Source organism: Vigna angularis, chromosome 7 (genome assembly GCF_016808095.1).
Source record: "Vigna angularis cultivar LongXiaoDou No.4 chromosome 7, ASM1680809v1, whole genome shotgun sequence".
NCBI classification, from domain to species: Eukaryota; Viridiplantae; Streptophyta; class Magnoliopsida; order Fabales; family Fabaceae; genus Vigna; species Vigna angularis.
The window spans coordinates 20632240-20642216 of NC_068976.1; the positions used below are offsets into that span (position 1 = coordinate 20632240).

General features: G+C 35.8%; 2 protein-coding genes across 3 annotated transcripts; one reads left to right on the forward strand and one right to left on the reverse strand.

The window, feature by feature from the left end:
* Window positions 1–2489: 2489 nt before the first annotated feature.
* Window positions 2490–4320, forward strand: LOC108338273 (uncharacterized). Of its 2 annotated transcripts, XM_017575052.2 has the most exons (3): window positions 2490–2607; window positions 2745–2779; window positions 2922–4320. In XM_017575052.2, exon 3 carries the CDS (start codon window positions 2923–2925, stop codon window positions 3967–3969), a length of 1047 nt encoding a protein of 348 aa, XP_017430541.1. In that variant the 5' UTR covers window positions 2490–2607; window positions 2745–2779; window position 2922; the 3' UTR covers window positions 3970–4320. The 2 variants fall into 2 exon arrangements, with proteins under 2 accessions (XP_017430541.1, XP_017430542.1); XM_017575053.2 differs by lacking the exon at window positions 2745–2779.
* A 1695-nt stretch (window positions 4321–6015) lies between these two features.
* Window positions 6016–8051, reverse strand: LOC108338272 (protodermal factor 1). Its single transcript, XM_017575051.2, has 3 exons — window positions 7799–8051; window positions 6627–7587; window positions 6016–6536 (listed from the first exon to the last, which is right to left on the reverse strand). Exons 1-3 carry the CDS (start codon window positions 7983–7985, stop codon window positions 6206–6208), a joined length of 1479 nt encoding a protein of 492 aa, XP_017430540.2. The 5' UTR covers window positions 7986–8051; the 3' UTR covers window positions 6016–6205.
* Window positions 8052–9977: the final 1926 nt, after the last annotated feature.

Below are 9977 nucleotides of genomic sequence, written 5' to 3' on the forward strand. Positions count from 1 at the left end.
GAATGAGGTGTAAAATAAAAAATTGGACAAAAAAAATATATTGCGTGACAATGTACTGTGACAAGTTAAAAAAAGAGGGGTTAGGGTTACAATGAAATTGCGATTTGGGATTAAACATTATGGTGATCACGGGTAAACACTGATCTCCCTCAGAAAGCGCTTTTGGTTAGAGAATTTGCTCGCTTGATGTCAGAAATCAAATTCAAAAACTCTATGCGTGAAAAGAAGTGGCCAACAATTAGTAGGAAAACCCAACTGGTATTGGATGTTGTTAAGGGTTCCATTCAGAGGGGTTTTGAGACTCTTTAGATTCAGGAGTAAACAACTCTCCACTCAATTTGCTTCTTTGTCTTGCTGAAGTCAGATTCTTTCTTCTGCTCACTTATTTGAGAAGTGAAGGAGTTTAATTTTTGTGTCAAAAAAAAGTGGTCAAGAAACTTTTTATGGTAAACCAATGGTTGGGATAACTATTCCTTAGTATTCATCTTCAAATAACTAGTTAGGTTATTTTCAGTGCCAATGGACCAAACACAACCATCACAAACACTACCAAGTACCCAATCCCCTCTATCATCACAACCACCAAGTCTCCAATCACCACCACCATGGGACGAACGCGAAGATCCTTTGCCCCATCTATTGGAACACGAAGAACACCTTTGGGAAGAAGCCATTCCTATCTCGTTAGAAACACTTTCCTCACCTCAAAGACCAAGTTCGACGAACCCAAACTCTAACCCCTCTTTTTTTAACCTCAGTCATAAAATTACCACGTAATCTATTTTTTTTTTCACAATTTTAACCTCACAACGCCACACAATCACATAAACTGGACACGTCATTATGTTTTGTCCAGGGGGTAGTTGCGCCGTTACATTTTTTACTCTGTAAGCAAAAAGGATTAACTTTACCTGTTTTTTTACAAGTTGGGTAGTTTTTAACATTTTTAAAAAAATATGATCAATTTGAACATTCTCTTCTTTCGAAGGATCAAAAGAAGTATTAAGTCTTTTTTTATTTATTTTGAGTTAGATATAAAATCTCAAAATAATTTTAAATATAATTTGAATTATCTGAAATATATTTTTTAATAACAAGAGGAGATGTCATGTCCATGGAAAAAAGAAAGAAAGAAGGAGGGAGAAAGGATGTCACCCGAGGAGAGGAAGAAGGGGAAAGAAAAATGCCCCAATAGAGGAAGAGAAGGCGAAAGATGAGATGAAGCATAGTGTGGGTTGAAGAGGAAGACATTACCATATTATTACGATAGATTTTCTGAAACTGAATTTAATATTAGTATATTATTAAACTATTATTTTTTAATTGAATTTGGTTATAATTGTTACTTAAATGAATTTGTTATATTATGTTTTCTTTTTATTTTTTAGTCATATTTATATATATGGCTTGTAATACATTTAATTTAGTTAAGTCTTTCTAATTCGATAAAGATAAATTTTATCACATAAAGATGATATTTTCCTTTTTTATTATGAGATCAAAATTATATAGTGACTTTCACACTAATTTTTCAATTTTTTTTTGTAATAAAAGGGAAAGATGATAAAGGGAAAGATAACAAAATTAAAGCTTTTAATGCACGAGGGTAAAAGTGAGATTTTAAAAGTTAGGGAATGCAGAAAGAGAAAAAGGTGGGTGCAGGAAGAAATGGCCATACATGTATCAAAGGTGCAAGCTGGGTCCACGGATGGCATGTTCCGCCGAATAACTATTTCACATTAGCATATTTTAATAAATTCTGTGTATAAAATGGTGGTTTTAAATTTAAAATTCAATGTCAGGTTCATTTGAGATGTTTTAAATAAATTAAGCCTGTTGTTTTTGCGTAATCAGTTATTTATTACTGTTCATTTTGTGAACTATTTTCTAAAATGTCATAAATAACAGTTTTGGTGAACTATTTTTCTATTTTCCGGTTAGAGTGGCGAACTACAAAATATACAATACAGACATTTTTTTTTCTTTTATTATTTTATAAATTAAAAATTAATTATTAAATAACAATTGCTTTATAAATTCATATAACAGTTTAAGATGAACGCTTATGGGTAAGAATATTTGGGTTTGTTTCTGAAATATATAAATCAAACTTAAAATTTTTTGGAAGCTTTAAATAAATGTTTTACTTATTGAAATACTAAGTTTCCTTAGTTTTGAATTTTTTTTTGCACTAATAATAGTGGACTAAAAAAAGTATAATAAATACTTTTTAAAAAGATTATAAATTTTACATTGTAAATCAAGAAATTTCAACTAAAAAATTACTATGTGAAGCGAAAAGTTATATTTTATTGTTCTCATTTTAAATAATAAAAACACCATTAGATAGTTGTTATTTTCTCTAACTCAATTAAAAATACTTACAATTTAATCAAACATTTAAAATATTTAAATTTTGTGTTATAATTTTAAAATATTGTAAAAATAAAACAAAATAAATAAAAATTTGTAACGATCCAAGACGTCTTTAGATCTCGTGGACAACTCCGATCTCGTCGCCTTTCTCTGACGTTAATTTTTGTTTTTTATTATTCATTTTGTCTCTTCACTGATGTGGATCCGCTGCAGTTAGCCGATAAGTGCAGGGTAAGCAGTTAAATCTCTGACAGTCACTTTTCTATATCTATTTTATTTAAGTTCTACGACCCTGAGTGCAAATAACACAACATTTCTGCTATTCACCTAATGGATTTACGTTGCGCTTGGAAATTCAACAATTGCAGCTTATAGATTGTGGAGTTTCATGGTAGAATTCCATGTGAGTATGTGTTCGACACTGTAGTCTTATTTGAATGATGCAATTGATTCTGAATTGACCCTTCACGGTTTTTCAACTTCTCTCAATTAATTTTTGTAAATTTTTTATTTTTTCCACCCTTTAATGTCATCCCTTCTTGCAGCATGTTGAAGCGTGGATACAAACCAGCGCCATGGACTGGCGCTCTCAATTGCCGGGTCTCTGTTTTTCTCATGTTTCTTACATTAATGCTGGTTTTCTTTTTAGTATTTCATAATGATAGTGATGGTGCCAATCCCAGTTTAGCTTATGAACGTCCTAATAAAAAAGAGAATAGCTTTGACTCGTTGGTGCATTTGCATCCTACAAAAGAGTTCCGGAATGGAACTGATTTGATATGGCAAGTGCCAGAATCACCTAAAGGTGTTCTCTTTCTGGCTCATGGATGCGATGGCAGGGCCCTCAACTTTTGGGATAAGTCCCCTGAATGCCCTGATTGCATTGGTTTACCTGAAGAAAGGTTGCTCGTACTCCATGGCCTTGCCCAAGGTTTTGCTGTTATTACAATTTCAAGTGCTCAGAGATGTTGGACTTTTGGCAAAGAGGTGTTGGTTGTTAAAGACATTATAGAATGGTGGACTGGTAGAAGGAAGCTTGAGAAGCTTCCCCTTGTGGCTTTGGGTGCTTCTTCTGGAGGGTATTTTGTTTCAGTGCTTGCCACTGCTATGAAGTTTAGTAGTATCGTGATCATGATTGCGGAGGGGATGTTTGAGCAAATTGATATTAGAGGGGACTACCCACCTACCCTTTTTGTTCACATGCCCAAAGATCTTTACAGGCAGCAGAAAATTGATGAGTATGTAGAGGTTCTAAAAGATAGAAGGATTGATGTTGGTGTTGTTGAATGTATGGAATTCCCGTTGTCACCCAATACTTTAGCCGATAGAATTCCAGGGCTTGATCTGCCTCTTTCTAGAAAGATATTCGAGTTATTTCAGGAAAAGGGCTTTATTGATAAAAATGGTTACATGAAGAAAGATGGGCGTAAAATCAAATGGAAAAAGGCTCTCGAGGAGAAGAAAACTCTTGTGCTGGATAATAATCTGGTCTCTCATGTCCAAGAGGAGCTAAACCTTGCATTTGCTTACCATGAGATGACTAGCTTGCATTCTGACCAAATTTTTAAATGGTTTGAATCTCACAGGAGCTGATCAAAACTTTCCTGCACTGAAACCACTTGAATATGATGTACCTATCCTTCTTCTCAATTTCTTTTTCTGAAATTCAATCAGAGATCCATTGACTTCATGTAGAAACTGTTACAGTGGTTTCTTATCAGATACCAAGTCTCAAGGGCTGAACTTTCTTAATGGGTGTGGGACATGTGAAAGGTATGACTCTGAACCTTTTCACCAATCCCTTTGCGCTTTAGCAAGCAGTATGCTGAATGTTATCCTAGATTTGGTTAAAATTGTAATATTTCTACCATTTTTCTTGAGATTTGAGGCACCAATCCTGGTTTAATCTTTGAAATTTGAATACTCTAGTGGAGTTGCGTTTTATATTACCCTTGTGGCTGTCAAATTATGAGCCTGACCTTGCAAGCTTGACTACTAGACTTATTTATCCTGTGATCTAAACCCAAGTTGACATCTATAACTGGTGAAAAATGTGGAAATATTTGTACGATGCATTTATAATGTCAAAGGCTAACATAATGTTTAATAAGAAAGGAAGTTAATTTAATTGAAACAAATTCTGCAGGAGTGCTTATAATTTTTTCGAACGATGAGGGGTGGAAAGGAGAAAAATTATACGAGATAGTAAAGGATGACATTGTTGGAATTTGAATGTTTAGAAAGGTCAGCCAAAATGAATGGAATCAGGGAGACTCCTTTCACTCCTCTCTGTTCCTACGCTTCCTTTTACCCTGCAAGTTGACAGGGAGGGGGAGAGGATGGAACAGGTTATAGTTATCTTTTGCTTTAAATCCAAAGGTTTAAGGTTTTTGAAATAAGGGAGCACGGAACTATGAACTGAAACTTTCTTCCCTTTTATCAGTTAACATCCAAATTCTTGTCATGATCTAGTGTTGCTGTTGTTCCTGCAAGTGGAGGTTCTAAGCTCAAGAATGCTCCCGAAAAACGGCAGTTATGTCGCTTAAAACATTGTATTTCAAATTTGCAGTTATATGCATTCTTATGATCCTTGTTAATGGTTCCCCTCCTTTCCAAGTTAAACTACCTTAGAGACTTCATAGCGTTGTTGGTCATCTTACACATTCAACAGCTTTTGGGTCTTCAAAGTTACATGTACATTGCGATTTTTAAAGTTAAAAGTTTTCAGTTCATTCGGATAAACTAATATAAATGTTTTGCAAAAAGTACAATCTAACTTCTCAAGTTTTTTTTCTCCTCATCGCCCAAAACGTATTTAACTCTTACAGTTTCATACATGGATTTTTGAATTAAAGTAGAAAACGATGCATGATTTTTTTATTGCTTACTATCAACACAAGTGTGTTTAGGTATATGTACACAAGCAATTTTCAATTCTTACGAAGTACTCTAATGTAGTAGTGTTTTAAGATCTCAGTTATTATCTTTATCAATATTTGGTAAGTTGCAGTAACGTGTAGGGTTTTGCCTGTATGTTTTTGTGTTTTACAACTATAATGAATCTTTTTACATTACACTGGGAAGACTACCCTCCTTTTATAGTCTTTACCTACCAATGCAATTGTTTTGGACCATTTTCACAGCCTTGTACACTTCTCGTTGAGGCACTTAAAAGGCATTAATTAGAGCCCACATGACGCCTTAATACTTCCTCTGCCACTATAACTCATCATTCCCAATTCACATAGGGGCACCACTGCTATCATCTTGGTCCATCTGTTGTCTTTGTTTTTTTATATTTATTGGCAACAAAACCATTCTCCCATGCTCTTCACTAGGAAACAATTCTAGAAAAATTCAAACTTTATATTGTGGACCTTGGTTATGTTTGTAAAACTCCTTAAATCGATCTTTTAACTTGAATGCATTCATGTTGCATGAAGAATCAACATATCTAGTATAGGCCTAGTTCTAGATTAAACTTTATGGATAATCAGTATCCTTTATATATTATGCATAAAACAATCGTCAGTTTTTATTTGATGAATAATATCGCAGTTTTGATTTTATCTTCCGTTTCAGCGGAGTTGATGAGATTGTTATATAATGAAAATAATCTGACTTAATAAAAACTTATCATTTTATCAAAAGAAGTAACGATATATATTACTTTTATTACAAAATAAGGAACCATAAAGGCTAACATAAACTTGAAAAGTAAAACGATATCCATCCTACCCATGATAAGAACCTAAATAGCACACTCTTTGAAGTCTTGGATATTACATTCTTAACAAAAGAAACTGACACACAAACCAAATTGACTGTATCATGTTCGAGGCTTCATTCGCCCCTCATTGGCCATCCTGAAGAGGTTGGCTTGTGCTGCTGCATCCTTGTTTGAGCGAAGAGATGCTACAAAACTGTCTCTGACTTGCTGAGTTGTGTAAGGGAACCTGTTGTTCACCAAGGAGTTAAGAAAGGAAGCTGTCCCTTCTCTGTAGAGTGCTCCTATTCCATCAGTTCTGGTGTTGGAAAGTGCTTGTGGCAAGCTGAGACTGGCACCAAAAGCTGGCACGTTAGAGACACCGAATGCATTGCCTAAGGTTCCCCACCAGCCTAACAATCCCCAGATGATTCCTGGGTGAGTACTCCAGTAGCTGCAATTTAGAGGACAATCAATTGGTTACTTAACAGTATCTGTATGTCAATATGATAGTTTACCGTGCAATGTAATGAAGGGAACTTACTTGCATGTACCAGTGAAAGGAGTTGGCGAAGGAAGGTAAGGGGGTGTGGAGGGGATAGTGGGGGAGCCTGGGTCAATAGGGATTGAAGGTGGGCTCACAGTGATTGGGGGGCTACCACCTCCATAAGTTGGTGGTGAGTTGTAGTACCCACCACCTCCTGAGGGAGGATTTGATGGTGTTGAAGGGGTTGATGGTGTCGTTGGGACTGAGGGCGTTGGAGTAGAGGGTTCTTGTGGTGGAGTTCCACAATTGCTACCATCAGGTGGCGAGGGGGTTGGATTGTAACTTCCACCACCCTCAGGTGGCGATGGGTTTGGATCATAGCTTCCACCTCCTGGGGGAGTTGATGGGGTTGGATTGTAATATCCACCACCTGAGGGTGGTGATGGGTTTGGGTCATAGCTTCCACCACCAGGGGGAGTTGATGGAGTTGGAGTGTAACTTCCACCATCAGGGGGAGTTGATGGGGTTGGATTGTAACTTCCACCGCCAGGAGGAGTTGATGGGGTTGGATTGTAACTTCCACTTCCACCACCGTCTGAGGGTGGTGATGGGGTTGGGTCATAGCTTCCACCACCTGGAGGAGTTGATGGGGTTGGATTGTAACTTCCACTTCCACCACCGTCTGAGGGTGGTGATGGGGTTGGGTCATAGCTTCCACCACCTGGAGGAGTTGATGGAGTTGGATTGTAACTTCCATCACCACCTGGGGGAGTTGATGGGGTTGGATTGTAACTTCCACCACCTGAGGGTGGTGATGGAGTTGGATCATAGCTTCCACCACCTGGGGGAGTGCATGGGGTTGGAGTGGAACTTCCTCCATGTGATGGGGATCCATGATGTGATGGGGATCCATGATGTGATGGAGTTCCATGATGAGAGGGTGATCCATGATGATGAGAATGCGGTGTGCTTCCATGACCACTGCCTCCAGAGCCATGAGATGGAGAGCAGTATGAACCTTCAAGAAGTAAAAGCAACGTATAATATTAGATTAGAAAGTTAAACTTCAAAGAGGTATCTTTATGAGCTTCTGATCATTTCATACTTTCAAATTTGAATAATGACCTACTGTAGCTATCAAGGAAAGTGAAGAGCTCGTTAATGTTATATATCTTTATATATTTTGCACAAACGATGAAACAAAAAGTATTATTCGGTTAGAGAATTACACAGAGAAGAATTTGATGAATCTGTGGGAGAACCTCCTTCTGCATGTGGACGTGAAGAGTGGTTGTTCTTCTGGTCCTCAACGGGGGTAGTGGAACACATCACAGGGATGACAAGGTTCTGGGAAAGCATCCCAACTAGCAATGTGAAGATAGTGATAGAAGTAGGACTGTGTTTTTTCCTACCCATTATCACTGACTGCTTAGAACACTCTGAGAAAGAAGAGAAGGGAAGGTTTGAGTGTGGAGAGGGGAGTGAAGTAGGAATGCTATATAAGATGGTTCACAGAGTGGAGTAAATATTAGCAGGTGGAGGAGTATGAGAGTTAGTTGATGTTTTGCAGGTGCATTTACTCCATATTTACTACTACTTCATGCAATAATGCCTGAATTTTCTAAAATAGCTTTAAACGCTGGACGTGAATTCAGTTCAACACGTACCCCTATGATGTGCACTCTCTCTTAACTACGGCATTCTTTCTTGTCGATCACGAGCTTCTGCTGGATTCAACTGAAATTACTCATTAGCTTGGTGAGTGTATTTGGCATATAATGCTACAAATCACATCCAAGCTTGCTGTAACTTACCAATTTTCCTCCCTTTTCTTCCTTCTTTATGTCTTATTTCTTGTACTTTATCTCTCTAATAGATGTATAAAGTAGGAAAGTAAAGATACATTTATTGCTGATTTTTACTAAGATAAGTTAATCCAAATCAATGATGAATATGTGATACATTATTTCATTTTATTTTTTCATTTTACATAGATACCTAGCTTAGAGAAGTAGTTTTGTTGGATGCATGTTTGACTCAGTATTCACGGTGGTTACTGTTCACTATTCTGTTTCCATGTCAAGCACATAAATGGTAATGAATACCGGTATAGTGATATTTATTAAAATGTATGTGTATTTATGTTATTATCATTTTGCACACCAGCATAAAATTCCTATTTAACTAAGCCAATTGAAGAATTCAAGGGATAAAAAGAAATCCAAATATGTAAAACTAGAAGTGAGTCATTTCGAACTAAATGAGAATGGCAGAGGGTAGGTGAGTTTACTAAAATATGTGGGGAGAGTAGTGAATACGAGTGCCCTTTTCCTTTTTTTTTTGCCGGTAAGATTACAAGCTGTCCTCACATTTTCATGAATGTATTACTAATCAAACATAGTATTAATTTCCACATTACATATTTATGATATTGTAACACAGTTGTGATTGTAAGACATTCCATTTTCATGGTATTTTGCTGCAGAGGAAATACGTGTATATACATAACTATTGTGTATTACAAGTGCTTCAAAAATAACAATGACCTTATGTTATATAAGGTTTGTGTGGTATGTTGAAAGTGTATATATATATATATATATATATATATATGTAAACCTGCATTAGAAGCTGTCAACAGCTAAAAAGATAAGTACTTGCTACTTGCAGACAGTTAAAGAAAAATTCAACTGGTAATACAAACATAAATGTGTAGCATATATGAGCAAAACAAGTTGACTATGTAGGCAAAGATACAAGCGAGAAAGCTGTTGTTAATTGTAAGGAAGTGAAGTGGTTATCGATGTTGTAACTGGAAAGTCTGTCATCAATTAGGTTGTTAAGTTTTCATGGACCGTTACTGTTTTGGAAAAGGTGGTTCGGTCCCTTTTGAGATCATTCATTACCATGGAAGAACTAGGCAAGTCTTTTTATGGAGAGAAGCTAATTTTTTTAATTTTAGATAGTTTTTTTCTACCTTTTTTTTTAAATTTTATCCTTGCTTATTTTATTGCTATTCAACTTGAAAAATACCTCTACCTAGCCATTTTTACTGGTTAGAAAAACGATGGAGTCAAGTCTAGTCTAGTTCACTTTGTCATGTCTTGAAAATCATAAAATTTTGATTCTTGACTCAGGAAACAGTACCTTTTTTTAAACTAAATATTCATGAAGCATAAACCTCTTTATATCAGTATAGTATAGTAGGGTTGTACATAGTTCGGTTTTTCGAAAAATTCAATCTAACTACTTCACCATTAAAGATTTAGTTGAGAGTGAACTTTTTCCTATAGAAATGATTTATTTCATTTGTTTTTCTCAAATTACTCAGTATTTTGATTTAGTTTAGTTTACTTTTAGTTTGTTCCCTTTGTGCATAGTTTAATTACAAACAAATTTTAGCATTTT

Excerpts from the sequence above, each read along its gene's own strand:
- LOC108338272 (XM_017575051.2), bottom strand. The coding sequence starts at position 7,985 with ATGGGTAGGAAAAAACACAGTCCTACTTCTATCACTATCTTCACATTG. Across the intron at positions 7,588-7,798 it reads TTCATCAAATTCTTCTCTGT|GTTCATACTGCTCTCCATCT; the intron begins GTAATTCTCTAA and ends TACTTCTTGAAG. Across the intron at positions 6,537-6,626 it reads CCTTTCACTGGTACATGCAA|CTACTGGAGTACTCACCCAG; the intron begins GTAAGTTCCCTT and ends TCTAAATTGCAG.
- LOC108338273 (XM_017575052.2), top strand. The coding sequence starts at position 2,923 with ATGTTGAAGCGTGGATACAAACCAGCGCCATGGACTGGCGCTCTCAAT.